The sequence below is a fragment of the Elephas maximus genome, chromosome 25, assembly GCF_024166365.1.
Source record: "Elephas maximus indicus isolate mEleMax1 chromosome 25, mEleMax1 primary haplotype, whole genome shotgun sequence".
Classification (NCBI taxonomy): Eukaryota; Metazoa; Chordata; class Mammalia; order Proboscidea; family Elephantidae; genus Elephas; species Elephas maximus.
In genome coordinates, this window is record NC_064843.1 from 53,080,545 (window position 1) to 53,097,195 (window position 16,651).

At 37.8% G+C, this 16,651-nt stretch overlaps 1 protein-coding gene across 14 annotated transcripts in view; it reads right to left on the reverse strand.

Moving 5' to 3' along the window:
- Positions 1-16,651, reverse strand: part of TASP1 (taspase 1) — a 353,923-nt gene that overhangs the window by 213,655 nt on the left and 123,617 nt on the right. For all 14 annotated transcript variants that reach the window (XR_007515372.1, XR_007515370.1, XR_007515371.1 and 11 more), the window contains one exon: positions 10,110-10,216. Coding sequence is in view for 11 of the 14 variants with exons in the window: in XM_049868965.1 (XP_049724922.1) it covers positions 10,110-10,216 (107 nt within the window). In the remaining 3 variants the exon portion in view is untranslated. The remainder of the gene's footprint in view (positions 1-10,109; positions 10,217-16,651) is intronic.

The window sequence follows — 16,651 nt, forward strand, 5'->3', positions numbered from 1 at the left end:
ATTTGTTTTCTTCTGGTGCCTGATGGATTCTTTTGTTGCTCAGTTTCTATTTGTTCAAGTTGTAGGGACAGTTCTCTGATTTTGGCTCTTTCTTCTTTTTGTATGTGTGCATTTATTGATATAAATTGGCCTCTGAGCACTGCTTTTGCTGTGTCCCAGAGGTTTTGATAGGAAGTATTTTCATTCTCCTTGCTTTCTAAGAATTTCCTTATTCCCTCCTTGATGTCTTCTATAACCCAGTCTTTTTTCATCAGGGTATTGTTCATTTTCCAAGCATTTGATTTCTTTTCCCTAATTTTTCTATTATTGATCTCTAGTTTTATTGCCTTGTGGTCTGAGAAGATGCTTTGTAATATTTCGATGTTTTGGACTCTGCAAAGGTTTGTTTTATGACCTAATATGTGGTCTATTCTAGAGAATGTTCCATGTGCGCTAGAAAAAAAAGTATATTTTGCAGCAGTTGGGTGGAGAGTTCTGTATAAGTCAATGAGGTCAAGTTGGTTGATTGTGGTAATTAGATCTTCCGTGTCTCTATTGAGCTTCTTACTGGATGTCTATCCTTCTCCGAAAGTGGTGTGTTGAAGTCTCCTACTATAATTGTGGAGGTATCTATCTCACTTTTCAATTCTGTTAAAATTTGATTTATGTATCTTGCAGCCCTGTCATTGGGTGCATAAATATATAATATGGTTATGTCTTCCTGATCAATTGTCCCTTTTATCATTATATAGTGTCCTTTTTTATCCTTTGTGGTGGATTTAAGTCTAAAGTCTATTTTGTCAGAAATTAATATTGCTACTCCTCTTTTTTTTGCTTATTGTTTGCTTGATATATTTTTTTCCATCCTTTGAGTTTTAGTTTGTTTGTGTCTCTAAGTCTAAGGTGTGTCTCTTGTAGGCAGCATATAGATGGATCGTGTTTCTTTATCCAGTCTGTGACTCTCTGTCTCTTTATTGGTGCATTTAGTCCATTTATATTCAGCGTAATTATAGATAAATAAGTTTTTAGTGCTGTCATTTTGATGCCTTTTCATGTGTGTTGTTGACAATTTCATTTTTCCACATACTTTTTTGTGCTGAGGCGTTTTTCTTAGTAAATTGTGAAATCCTCATTTTCATAGTGTTTGACTTTATGTTAGTTGAGTCGTTACGTTTTTCTTGGCTTTTATCTTGAGTTATGGAGTTGTTATACCTTTTTGTGGTTACCTTATTATCTACCCCTATTTTTCTAAGTAAAAACCTAACTTGTATCGTTCTATATCGCCTTGTATCACTCTCCATCTGGCAGTTCAATGCCTCCTATATTTAGTCCCTCTTTTTGATTATTGTGATCTTTTACCTATTGACTTCCATGATTCCCTGTTATGTGTATTTTTTTTTCAATTAATCTTAATTTGTTTGTTTTTGTGATTTCCCTATTTGAGTTGATATCAGGACGTTCTGTTTTGTGACCTTGTGTTGTGCTGATATCTGATATTATTGGTTCTCTGACCAAACAATATCCTTTAGTATTTCTTGCAGCTTTGGTTTGGTTTTTGCAAATTCTCTAAACTTGTGTTTATCTGTAAATATCTTAATTTCGCCTTCATATTTCAGAGAGAGTTTTGCTGGATATATGATCCTTGGCTGGCAGTTTTTCTCCTTCAGTGCTCTGTACATGTCGTCCCATTCCCTTCTTGCCTGCATGGTTTCTGCTGAGTAGTCTGAACTTATTCTTATTGATTCTCCCTTGAAGGAAACCTTTCTTTTCTCCCTGGCTGCTTTTAAAATTTTCTCTTTATCTTTGGTTTTGGCGAGTTTGATGATAATATGTCTTGATGTTTTTCTTTTTGGATCAATCTTACATGGGGTTCGATGAGCATCTTGGATAGATATCCTTTCATCTTTCATGATGTCAGGGAAGTTTTGTGTCAGAAGTTCTTCAACTATTTTCTCTGTGTTTTCTGTCCCCCCTCCCTGTTCTGGGACTCCAAGCACCCGCAGGTTATCCTTCTTGATAGAGTCCCACATGATTCTTAGGGTTTCTTCATTTTTTTTAATTCTTTTATCTGATTTTTTTTCAGCTATGTTGGTGTTGATTCCCTGGTCCTCCAGATGTCCTAGTCTGCATTCTAATTGCTCGAGTCTGCTCCTCTGACTTCCTATCGCGTTGTCTAATTCTGTAATTTTATTGTTAATCTTTCGGGTTTCTCCATGCCGTCTCTCTATGGATTCTTGCAACTTATTAATTTTTCCACTATGTTCTTGAATAATCTTTTTGAGTTCTTCAACAGTTTTATCGATGTGTTCCTTGGCTTTTTCTGCAGTTTGCCTTATTTCATTTGTGATGTCTTGAAGCATTCTGTAAATTAGCTTTTTATATTCTGTATCTGATAATTCCAGGATTGTATCTTCATTTGGGAAAGATTTTGATTCTTTTGTTTGGGGGGTTGGAGAAGCTGTCATGGTCTGCTTCTTTAAGTGGTTTGATATGGATTGTTGTCTCCGAGCCATCACTGGGAAACTAGTTTTTCCAGAAAATCCGCTAAAAAAAAAATGCAGTCAGATCCCTATCAGAGTTCTCCCTCTGGCTCAGGCTATTTGGATGTTAATGAAGCCGCCTGGGGAGGGTGGGGGAGGGAACAGAGAGATAGGAGAGTAGCACCTCAGAATATAGCCAGAGTTGCTTGGCTTGCTTGGAATGACTATTATATCTGAGATTCCCGTGGGGCGCGTCACCTATGTGTGCTGGCTGTGTGGAGATTGCCCCCGGGAGGTCTGGCCCGCTGGAGTCAAGGTCAGATCCTCCGCTTCCAGCCCCACGCCCAGCGTCAAGGCTCCCCTACTGGGACGGTGCACTCTTGACTCCAAAATCAGTTGCTGCCTCCCGGGGACTTCTCGTCCCTCCAGCCGCGTGGCCGTGCCGCCCCCGCGAACCAGTTGGGCCGCCTCCCGGGGTTAGTTCAGGTGGGTGGAGCAGCTCCCCGTGCTTGTGCCGTGACCGAGTGTCCCGGCTGGGACGCTGTTCTCCCCGCTCCAATACCAGTCGCTGCCTCCCAGGGACTTCTCCTATCAGCTGCGTCCCACGCCGCCCACGCGACCCAATTGGGCCCCCTCCCAGGGTTAGTTCAGGGAGGTGGAGCAGCTCTCCATGTTTATGCCGTACCTGCGTCCAGTCCAAATCCCGGCGGGATGGTTCCCTGGCTGGGACGCTGCTCTCCCCATTCCAAGACCAGTCACTGCCTCCCGGGGACTTCTCCTACCGGCTGTGTCCCACGCCGCCGCGGAACCGGCTGGTCCCCCTCCTGGGGTTAGTTCAGGGGGGTGGAGCAGCTCTCCGTGCTTGTGCCGTACCTGACTGGTACGCTGGCTCCAGGCTCTGAAAACAATCGCTGTTTCCCCGTATTAGTTCGTTCTCCGTCTCTAAATCTGTGTTTGTTGTTCAGGGTTCGTAGATTGTTATGTATGTGATCGATTCACTTGTTTTTCCGTGTCTTTGTTGTAAGAGGGATCCGAGGTAGCGTCTGCCTAGTCCGCCATCTTGGCTCTGCCTCCGCACTGTCATTTTTATAGTTTGGCACTGCAGTACAAATTATGGACTATCTGTACACCATAAAGGAAAGAAAGGGCTAAAAGAAAACCCCAGGTTAGTTGGTTCCACCCAAAGAGGAGGGTAGGACAGGGATCTTCACGTTACAATACAATACTACAGCCAGATACTAATGTTGTCCTCCTCCATGATCTTCTAAGTTATAAAATAAATAAGCAAGGCATAAATAGAGGTATAAATTTCTAAGAATGGACAATTACTAAGAATTCTTTCTCCTCATTTTTTAATATTATACCTTAAAATCCATATATCTGAATGAAGAGATGAAAAGTGCTTATTTGATTTTTGTGTACATTAGCTACTTAACCTAACATTAATTTGTAGTAACAAGGGAACATGTTAATTAAGGGGAGGAGGGTGACATGAAAAAGTTCTGTTTATTTTACATATTATAAATTGCCTACCTAATAACCACTCCATTACCCCTCCTTTGATTATAAAATTGTAATTTTGTTTGGGAAGACAATGTGTCTATGAGATTGTAATTATGAATATCCACTAAATTTCCCAGTCTCTCTTTCAGCTGGGAATGTGTGTGACCAAATTGTGCCCCTTTCACCCTACCCCCAAAATAACTAAGGAGAAGTCTGTTGAAGGGAGATTCTGGAAAAACTTCTGCATTCCAGATTAAAAAAGGGACAGATACATGTGGCACTAACCGTCTCCTCCACTCTGCCTTCCTTTCACCTTGAATGCAGATGAGACACCTAAGATTGCAGGAGCCACATTACAGTCATGAGGTAAAAGGCATGAGAGAAAGACCAAAGAGAGTCCCCGCTATGCTGGTCCCAGCATCATGAGAAAACCAAACTAATGTCAGCAACCAAATACTTCTTACTATGTGGCCAAAGGCCAGGGAGCAGGGGGACATATATAGATTTCCTAAGCTCCAGTCAGGCTTTCTACTGTTTACAGCCAAAAGTATTTCATGGACTAACCACTCTTATTTTAAACTAAATCAAATATAAATGCATCTCAACGACTAAAGAAAACAAAAACACTAATTTATTGAGGTAACAAGCTAGTTAAATATTTTTCTTGCTTTAATTTTGATTTCCACTGGTACTATGATAATGTTTGGGTGATCAATTACTTGTTTAAACATACACACAGAGACACAAAAATACCAACGCAACAAAAATTTCTAAATTTGTCTACTTTGTTTTCAAGTTTTAAAATACTGATTTATTCAGCTATATACTTCTTTCAAGGCACTGGCTGCTTCCTTTGGTACTGAGTAACAAAAATGTGAACATTCAGAAAAGTTATCAAATGTTCTACTCTTTTTATTATACTCACACACTCAACTGACAGCTTCTTTTCTGTAGCCACAACAAACAGTAGGACTGGGCCTTCATCAAGGCTCACTAACCAAAACTATGCTGGAACTACACAGACAGGACACGGGAAGCAAACTAAATACAGGTCGATTTAGAAAGCAGCTATGTGCCCTTTCCTGTCACATTGCTGAAAAAAAATTACTACGTTTCCTCTTAAAAATTATAATTTTCTGCCCCATCAGCTCATTACCTGGTGGTCTTTTCTTTGTGGGTACATGTTTTATTATTTTCAGTACTGCAGGCAAGACCTCCCAAAGTTATGCAGCAAACTGCTGTAACACAATGCCTCTGGCCCACATCACCCCTAAAGGCTGGGGCTGGGTCTCAGTCATTTTTGTAGGTTAATATTGAACGCAGTGCCTTATAAATATGAAAGTTTATTCTGAATATTAAGATATTTTCCTATCGCTTAACATGTCTAGAATATTCTGTTTGAATCATGCCTGAAGTCAATTTCTTCACTCACCACTATCTCCCTTACCATCCTCCCCTCCTCCACTGCAAGATTCTATCCAGGGTAACTAACTTGGGTGCTGCTGTTGCTGTGTACCGTTCAATCAATTCCAACTCATAGCGACCCTGAAAGGACAGAGTTGAACTGCCCCATAGGGTTTCCTAGGCAGAAATCTTTACACTAGGTCTTTTATCCCATGCAGTAGCCAGTGGGTTTGAACTGCCAACCTTTCGGTTAGCAGCTGAGCTCTTAACCATGAAGCCATCAGGGTAGTTTTCTGTTTCTTAGACTGACTAAAGTAAAGGTCACATGGCAAAGACTATGGTGTTTATGACTGTCAGTGGTAGCCACAAAGCACTTGACCACCCATTTTCACTTTTGTTCCCTGTAACAACCCTGTTAGGGAGTAAAATACCACTATTCTCATTTTGGAGCCCTGGTGGCTCAGTGGTTAAGAGCTCGGCGGCTAATCAAAAGGTCAGCAGTTCGAATCCACCAGTTGCTCCCTGGAAACCCCATGGGGCAGTTCTATTCCGTCCTATAGGGTCACTACGAGTTGGAATCAACTCAAAGACAACAGTTTTTTGTTTTTTGGTTTATTCTCATTTTAAAATAAGGAAACTGAGGCTTTGCATGTTAAACAATTCGTTAAGTTCACAGAACATAACTGACTATGGTATCTCTCTCTTTCCACTGCATGGCAAATCTTCTCAAACTTCACCTTTATTCTCCCTAATCAATCCATTCCTCTTTGGTGTTTGACTTCACTACATCACAGAAACCATCCTTGCCCAGGTAAAAGTCTCCAGGAGCCAAATTTAACACCCAGGTTTCTTAGCTGTCTTCTCAGCGGTATTTGACTCAGATGATTGCTTTCTTTTAAACTCTTCTGCTGGCTCCCTAGACACTCTCCTGGTTGTACCTCTCTGCCAGGCTGACTACTACTTTTCAGTCTTTTTTGCTAGCTCTTCCTCCTCCCAACTTCTATGTGTTGAACTGTCCCAGGGTTCAGTTTTCAGATCTCTATCTACTCTCATTACATAAGTAAGCTCAACTACTCACATAGATTGATATTCCATCTGATATCAATAATTTCCAAATGGGTATCTCCTGCCTGACCTGCCCATGAGCTTCAGGCTCACATAACCAACTCCACAGTTATTATTTCCACCTGCAGTATCAAGTTTTTCACTGGAAACCTTCTTGTCCAAGATGATGAGTGGTTGGTTAAAATTTTGAAAAGTTGAAAATTCGTAGGCAAAGGAGTAATCATTAAGAAAAAAAAAAAAAAAAGACACGTACCTTAAACACTTTTTTTTTATAACACAAATTTTATTCATTAGCAAATCTTTTCATGTGGGACCATGGTCTTTTCTTTGACTACGGGTCCATGGATAAGTGTTCCATATCATCCCTCTTGTATGACTATAACACACTGAATTATCCCATGATTTTCAGTTTCATTTTATCTAAAATAGAACAGGAATATAAAGACACTAGCAAAGCATTCTGAATTCTTCTAGATGTTTTACTATTTTTCCCAATCTTTTACAGTTGGCTTGCCCATATTCAATTCTACATCAGTTTTTTTATAACTAAACTCTGCTTTTTCAAGTCTTTTCACTTAATTTTCAAATAGACAACTCTCTTTTTAAACTCAAAATTCATCAGTTTACACAAGATTTAAAAGATTACGTAATTACAATGATAAAACCGACCACCATAAGACAGTAGCATATATATCATCCACCCGCAAGGAACAGAGAGCGTGGCACATAAAAGGTGCCAACTGGCTTTGAGTGTCTGGGTGCTACTGGCATCAGATAGTTCGTTTATAATAAAAATGAAAATCAATGATTAAGACCAGTCCATTAACTGGAGGCGGGTTAAGAAAAGTCTTGATTTCCACTTCCCAACAGGAAGCAATACATTCTCCAGCTGCCCTCACCTTTGTTAGTGTCAATACTCAAATGCTCAAGATAAAACCTTCAATCTGTCCAGCTAAAACGTTCTTCTCTTCCTCACCAGGATATAAGGCATCGATAATTCTTGTCCCTCTAGGAACGCTCCAAATATATCCTGGAAGTATCTCCATCTCCATCCCTATCACCACAGTCCAAACCGCCATCATCTTTCAACTGTGATACCTTCCTGAACAGTCTTCTCACTTCTACTCTTGCCTCCCACTTTGATCTTTTCTCTATGTAGGAAACCCAGGAAAACTTTGTAAAATATGAATGATACAGCATTGCTTCCCTGCTTTAAACTCATCAGTGGCTACCCGTTATTCTTGAAATAAGATCCAAGCTCCTTGCCACAATCTGCCATTGTGTGTCGTCAAGTCGATTTCAACTCATAGCGACACCATGTGACAGAGAAGAACTGTTCCAGAGGGTGTTCTTGGCTGTAATCTTTAAGAAAGCAGATCACCAGGTCTTTTTCCTGAGGAGCTGCTGGGTGGGTTTAAACCACCAACCTTTCAGTTATCGGCTGAACACTTAACTGTTGTGCTCAACTGCCATGATCTACCAGATTCTAAAGGAGCGAGCCCCTCTCTCTAACTTTGTCCCATACCAGTCTCCCCTTATTCACTCTGCTTTAGGCATACTGACTCCCCTTCTCCATTCCTCCAGTATGCCAAGTCTCCTCTCCCTCACCCCATCAGGGCCTCTGCACATGCAGTTCATTCTTCCTGGAACACTCTTTCACTGACTTTTCATAAAACTTACTTCTTCTTTTTCAGGTATTTCCTCAAATGTTATTCCCTCATAGGGGTCTCTGTTGGGCATCTTAACTAAAGGAGTCTTCCTTCCAATACTCATATCCAAGTTATTCTTTTTCATATCATCTTAATTTTTTTTCCTTCATAGCAGTTATCGAACATAGTAACTATCTTAACTATAGGATTATATGTTTCAGTATCTAGACACTAAAATGTAAGCTCTCATTTTAGTATAAACTTCACCATCTTGCTCATCATTGTTTTCGTACCATCCACCTCTGTACCAAGATTAGTGGCTCAATAAATCTTTTCTGAAACAATGAATTAACTAAATAAGACCAGCTGAAGACATTCCCCATAATATCAATTGATATTCCCATGCATAAAATCCTAATCTGATGTCCACAAAAAAAGACCTGTACAAAAATGTTCTTGGAGCTTTATTCATAATAGTAAAAGACTGGAAACAAACAAAACGTCCATCAAGAGGAGCATAAATAAATTACAGTATGAATACACAGGGGATATTATTCAGCAATAAAAAAAAGAACCAGTGATATAATGTCTCAAAAACATTTTTTGAAAGAAGCAAAACAGAAAGGAGTACATTTTGTATGAACCCATTTATATAAAATTCAAGAAGCAGGTGAAATTCATTTATAAAGATAAAAATCAGAATAGTGGCCTCTAAAGGGTAGGGATTAACTAGAAGGGAACTAGAAATATTCTATATCTTCACAGGTTGATAGGTTACAAAGGCGTATACGTTAATAAAAACTGATTAAATGGTTCACTGTACACAAATTTTATCACATTTTTTTTAAACATAACAAAAATCCCTGCTCATCCAGGTATCACACAGAATGCAGAAACCCAAGAAACAGAGCCATACAACTATCTACTGTCACTGAGATTTACTTATCAATTTATTCATTTGGCTCTAAAATCCTACTTGTCTCTGGAAGAAAAATAAAAAAGTGTGGACCAAACTCATCAATTGTCTCACGTGGCAACAGCCTAAGAACATATCTAATATTATCAAAGATGATTTATTATGCATTTACGTACGGGTAAACCATATAAAACTACAAAAGAAAGCATACACCTTTATATAAGCAACTGTACAAGGACTAATCGTCAAAGAATATTAATGAGGTACTGAGGTGCATCAAACGGCCATGTGATGTGAGCTGTTCATCATGAACTGTGTGCTCACTACCTCCAAGTTACAAGGCTGAGCATGAATGCTGGGGTTTTCAACTTCTTTTTACATCCCAAAACACCTAAGGAATGCTACACATGAACTCATGATGGCAAACTAATGTGTGAAAGCAAAAACAGAATGGCAGAACAGGGAACAGACACATGTAATTAGAGTGTATTAATAAACCTATAAATCCAATATACACATTTCCTTACCCACATGCCCAAAACCCCTGAATAGCCACATAAAAAATCAGCACCTAGACTTGCAGTCGGAACAGCAGTCTGAGCCACATCTAGCTACTGAGCACTGAAAACGTGGCTACTGCAAGTGAAAAGCTGATTTTTCAACTTTATTAAATTTTAATTTTGAAACAGATACTCAATTCAATTAATGAAAAATTTTAAGTATGTCTGGAATAATTGAGTATGTAAATCTACGTTTTCAACTGTTTTAAGAAATTGAAATAGAGAGGACATATTTGCTGTAAGTGTAAAAGACACACGGTTCTTAAAGACTTAATACAAAAAAGGAATGTAAAATAGCTCAATAGTAATTTTTTTGTACATTACATGTGGAAATATTTTGGATTCAGTGGGTTACGTAAAATATTTTAAAATTAATTTCACTGGTTTCTTTTTATTTTCAATGCAGCTGCTGGAAACTTAGAAGTATATATGTGGCAAGCACTTATTTCTACTGGATAACAATGGTCTAGAAGCTTATGTATCTAAATACAGATAAAAGATAAAAGATACCATTATGATGTATTAATTATTAATATTTCAAATACTTCCTGACCTTTTCACTTGATTGTCTTCTTTTCTTTAGTTGAATGAAATCTGTTTCCACCCTTTCTGCCAGCTCTAGTTTCCTCTTGTTTCTTTTAAATGCAGCTAAACTGAATCCTATAAAAGAAACATTAAAAATAACATTTAAGAAGAATTAGGGCAACAGGGTAGACTAGGTACCCTGAAGAGCCTTCCCAGAACAAAATCCTTAAGAATGTTGGATAAAGAGTTAATTTTTTTTTTTTTTTCCCAATATACACTGAGGTTGTAAATGAAGAAGAGAAATAACCTAAGGCTAAAGAATTGTTAAAAAGGTAAAATCCAGACAGACAAGTAAGTAAGCCCTGAGGTAGACGCTACCCAGAGGTTTCTGCTAATTCATGTCACTTCCCCCTTTGCCTTTGAAGGACTCTGCATAGAGGACAGAAGATGAAGCCTGGTGACAGTGCAGCATGAGAAAACATATTGGAGATTATGCATACTAAAAGGAGGGAACCCCAAAGAGTGATATGCCCAGTGAAACAGAGAACTAGAAAAAATTTTTCACATACCACCCAAAAATTGTAACCTTGCAAGTCTCAGCTTTGGCTCTAAATGTTAAGGGAGAAAGCCTTCTTAGAAAATTTATGGTCAAGAAGGTCAGTCAGAAAGTTTAGAGAATTCATATTAACTGTGTGGCCTAAAAAATAAATAAATAAAAGCCAGAAGTGATCTCAGTGTGGTAGCCCTTCAGAAAGCCTCCGGGCACAAATGCAATACTCATACTCCCTGGAAAAAGATACCTCAACTTACCCAGACTTTAAAGAATTCCAAGGCTTCAACTAACATGAGCTCATAGCTTTAAAGAAAAAGTTGCAAAACCACATGAGAAATAAACCACCAAGAATAAAATTCAGCCACATATCAGAAAGCAGAATCTGACCTGCAAGGACCTCAGTTACTGGAATAATCAGACACAGAATATAAAACAAATTAAAATAAGAAATAAAAGACATTGAAAATACAATTAAGGAGCAAAAGACAATAAAATGACCAAGCCAACTTAAGAATGAAAAGAACTTCTAAAAATAAAAATGTATATAATTGAAATTTAAAACCCTGATATTTAGATTTTAATAACCAGTCAGATCTAGCTGCTAACAGAACTCACAAACTGGAATATAACACTGAAAAGGTTATTGAAGTTTTCTGATAATGACAGACTAAGTTATTCAGAGTAATAGTTCCACTGAGAAAAAAAATACTAAAAATTATGGATAAAATATGAAAAACACCACCTTAAAAACACTGAAAACTTCACAAGATATACCAAGCTAAATCCTGGGAGTAAACTGAGGACTAAAGCCAATGTTGCAGTGTTAAACGGTGTCAAGGGCAGCAGAAGTCAAGGCTCACATCCTGTCTAAGGTGGGGAGACCGACAGAAGACATTCCTCATAGCAAACTGGGAATGGAAAGGGCTACTACCCTCACACTAAGGATGACGCAGAACTCAGCAAGTCCATCCCTATCCCCTATCCCAATACGAAGCACATGCAGAAACGATTATCCTAGATCATAGCATAGAGTGAGGGGGAAAGAGAGGGGAGTGTATTCAGAGAACAAAAAACCTATCCCTGAGAGGTTGTATACTAATTTGAACTGGAAATCGATAACAGAAAGATAAGAGTAAAATCTCCAAACTCCTGGAAAAACATACTTCTACATAATCCATGGATCAAACAGGAACTCATAAGGTAAATTTTAAAATCCATTAAACGGAAAAAAATTAAAATACGACATACCAAAACGTGAGACACTTAAAGCTGCGCTGAGAAACTGACAGCACCGAACCTGTATGTTAGACAAGAAGTCAAGTCTCAAACCAATAATCTCACTTCCCACCTCAGGAACCTAGAAAGGAACCGCAGACTAAACCCAAAGCAAGCAGAAGTCAGAGCAAGTAAGGGCCGACGTCAACACAACCAAAAACAGAAACTACGGAGAAAAAGCAAAGAAGGGCTGATTCTTTGAAACTATCAATTGACAAACTTCACGCAAGGCTGAAAAGAAAAAACAACAATGTCCCACGTGAAAACAGACAGAAATTGCCCATATGAGGAATGAAACAGGACTCTTACAGAACCTGTAGACATCTAAAGGACAATAAAGAAATAATATAAAAAACTATACGTACATAAATTTGGCAATTTGAATGAAATGGACCAATTTCTCAAAGAATACAGACCACCACGACTCACCCAATATGAAATAATTTGAGTAGCCCCATAAATATTAAAGAAAATAAATTTGTAATTAAAAACCTGCCCCCCAAAACAAACAAAACAATCTGCCCAAAAATACTTCAGTCACAGATGGTTTCATTGGAGAATTCTATGAAACACTTAAAAAAATACCACAATTTTACATAAATAATGCACGCCCTCTATGTTTGCCGGCCACATTCTCCCCCACTCCCTATAGGCGGCACCCTCTTAAGTGTCCCTTGCCAATCCTCTTCCAGGGTTGCTGTAAAAAAATTAGCATAGCGTGTTTACAAAAATACCTGGGGGAGAGGAGGCATGGCTGGTAAACAAAAGCAGAAGACACAACTGCACCTTATTTTCATAAAATACAGTAATTAATACCAATTCTGAAGAATCTTCTCCAAGAAACACAAGAGGAGAGAATACCAATCTTTTTTTTTTTTTAAATGAAGCTAGTATTTGCTTAACGAATGTGAAGAGGATTGAAAGCACTTACTGGTAAAGATCAAAGACTACAGCCTTCAGTATGGACTGTACCTCCCCATAAAGAAAACAAAAACTCTGACAACTGGACCAATAAGCAATTTATCATGATAAATGGAAAAAATATTGAAGTTGTCAAGGATTTCATTTTCCTCAGATCCATCATCAACACACACAGAAACAGTAGTCAAGAAATCAAATGACTTATTATATTGGGCAAATCTGCTGTAAAAGACCTCTTTTAAGTGTTTAAAAGCAAAGATGTCATTTTGAGGACTAAGGCTCACCTTACCCAAGCCATGATATTTCCAATCACTTCATATGCATGTGAAAGCAGGACAATGAATAAGGAAGACCAAAGAATTAACACATTTGAATTATGGTGCTGAGGAAGAATACCAGTCCCTGGAGAAGGACACCATGCTCGGTAAAGGATGAAGACCCTCAATGAGACGGATTGACACAGTGGCTGCAACAGTAGGCTCAAAGACAGCAACCATTGTGAGAATGGTACAAGACTGGGCAACATTTCATTTTGTTATGATAGGGTGGCTATGAGTTGGAACCAACTACATTGCACCTAACAACAGTATTTTCCTGATACCAAAACCAGACAAAAATAGTACAAGAAAATAAAAGCACAGAACAATGTCCCACATGAAAACAGGCACAAAAATGCTTACCAAGTATTAGCAGAGAAAATTAAGCAATATATAAAATGAATATACACCATGACCAAGTGGGGTTTATTGTAGGAATGCAAGGTTGGTTCAATATTTGAAAGTTAATCAATAAAATCCATCATATAAACAGGCTGAAGAAGACAAATCACATGATCATATCAATCAATGCAGCAGAAAAGGCATGATAAATTTTAACACCTGCTCATGTTTTTTTTTAAAACTCTCATAAAAATAGGAATAGAGAAAAACTTCCTCAACTTGATAAAGAGCATGTACCAAAACAACAATAAATCAAACAAGGCAAAAAACACTATAAATAACATCATACGTAACGTTCAATACTGAATGCTTCCCCCAAACTCAGGCAAGGATGTCTACTCTCATCACTCTTATTCGGCGCAGTGCTAGAAGTTCTAGCAGTTATAGCTAGCCAGAAAAAGAAATAAAAGGCATACAGATAGGAAAGGAAAAAAATAGCCGTCTCTATTTGCAGATGACTTGACTGTCTACATAGAAAAAAATCCCCAACGGAATCTATAAAAAAAAACTCCTCGAACTAATTTTACTATGAGTTTAGTATGGTTATAGGACACAAGAAAAACTTTAAAAAATCAATTACATTTCTACATATTAGCAATGAACACAGACACCAATATTTAAAATACAATACCGTTACAATTGTTTTTTTAAAAATGAAACACTTAGGTATGAATCTAAAAAAGCAAACACAGGGCTTCCACGCTAAAACCTACAAAATCTAAAGTAAGAAATCAAAGAAGACCTAAATAAATGGGAAGATATATAATGTCCATCCTTCCATCAACTCAATTAAGATTTGTATTGTCTCTAATTTGGTATACAGGTTAAAGCAACTCCCACCAAAACATAAACTAGATTTTTATATATCTATCTATCTATACAGATAGATAGATAGATAGATAGACAGACAGACAGACAGACAGACAGATAGATATAGACAAGAAGATTCTAAAATTTGTAAAGCTGGGCAAAGGAACTACGATAGATCAATTTGAAAAAGAAGAATAAAGTGAGTAAGTCAATGTTAGGACTTATAGTTATATTAATGTGTGGTGTTGAGGAATAGACACATGGATCAACGGACAGAATAAAAGATCAAGAAACAGACATGCACAAATATGTCCAACTTTTTTTTTAACAGTGTCAAAGCAATTCAATGGCAAAAGTATCTTTTTCAACAAATGGTGATGGAACAATTGAACATATAAAGGCAAAAAAAATGAACCTCATCCTAATTCACACTTACACTGCATACAAAATTAACTCAAAATGAATCACAGATTTAAACATTAAACACAAAACTGTAAAAGTTTTGTTGTTATTGTTAGGTGCCAACGAGCTGGTTGTGAATCATAGCAACCCTATATCCAACAGAACAAAACACTGCCCAATCCTGCACCGTCTTCACAGTCATTGTTATGCTTGAGCCTACTGTTGCAGCCACTGCGGGAATCCATCTCATTGAGGGTTTTCCTCCTCTGCACTGACCCTCTACTTTTCCAAGCATAATGTCCTTCTCCAGGGACTGGTCTTTCCCGATAACATATTCAAAGTACGTGATAAGAAGTTTCGCCATCCTCGCTTCAAAGAGGACTCTGGCTTTATTTCTTCTAAGACAGACTTATTCATTCTTCTGGCAGTCCATGGCATATTTAATATTCTTTGCCAATGCCATAATTCAAAGACATCAATTTTTCTTTCATCTTCCTTATTCATTGTCCAGCTTTCACATGCATATGAGGAGACTGAAAATATCTTGAACTGGGTCAGGTGCACCTTAGTCCTCAAAGCAACATCTTTGCTTTTGAACACTTTAAATAGGTCTTTTGCAGCCGATTTGCCCGACGCAGTACATCATTTGGTTTCCTGACTGCTGCTTCCATGGGCGTTGATTGTGGATCCAAGTAAAATGAAATCTTTGGCAACCTCAATCTTTTCTCCATTTATCATGATGTTGCTTATTTGTCCAGTTGTGAAGATTTTTGTTTTCTTTATTTTGAGGAGTAATCCATACTGAAAGCTGTAGTCTTTGATCTTCATCAGTAAATAAAAATTTTAGAAAAAAAAAATTCTCATTTCCTAAGAAATTCTTCAGGATCTAGAGCTAGGCAAAGAGTTCTTAGGCTCGACATTAAAAACAAAACTCATAAAAGAAAAACAGATTTAATTGGATTTCATCATAATTAAAACATTTCTTCTGCAAAAGACTCTGTTAAGAGATGAAAAGACAAGCTACAGACTGAGAGAAAATATTTCTAAACCACATAAATAGAATATACATATATGTTTGTGTGTGTATATATATATATATGTATATATATGTGTGTGTGGTATGTGTATATGTGTATGTGTCTGTATATATATGTATGTGCATGTATATATATGTATACATACACACACGTATGTATATATATAAAATGCTCTGGTTGTTTGGTGCCATCGAGTTGGTTCCGACTCATAGTAACCCTATGTACAACAGAACGAAACACTGCCCAGTCCTGTGCCATCCTCACAATCGTTACGCTTAAGCCCATTGTTGCAGCCACTGTGTCAATCCATCTCATTGAGGGTCTTCCTCGTTTTTGCTAACCCCTCTAATTTATCAAGCATGATATCCTTCTCCAGAGACTGATCCCTCCTTACAACATGTCTAAAGTCTGTTGAGACATAGTCTCACCATCTTTGCTTCCAAGGAGCATTCTGGTTGTACTTATTCCAAAACAGAGTTTTTCGTTCTTTTGGCAGTCCATGGTATATTCAATACACTTCTCCATCATATATACATATATACGATTCATATCCAGAAACTATAAAAACCTCACAACTCAATGACAAAAAGAAAAATAATCCAATGAGAAAGCCGGCAAAAGACATAAACAGACTTTTCACTGAAAAAAATACACAGATGGAAAATAAGCATGCAAAAAAGATGTTCAACACCATTATCCAGAGTAGAACTGCCCCATAGGGTTTCCAAGGCTATAATCTTTACAGAAACAGACTGTTACATCTTTCTTCCACAGGGCAGCTAGAGGATTCGAACCACTGACCTTTCAGTTAGCAGCCGGCACTTAACCACTGTGCAGATTAAAACTACAAGGA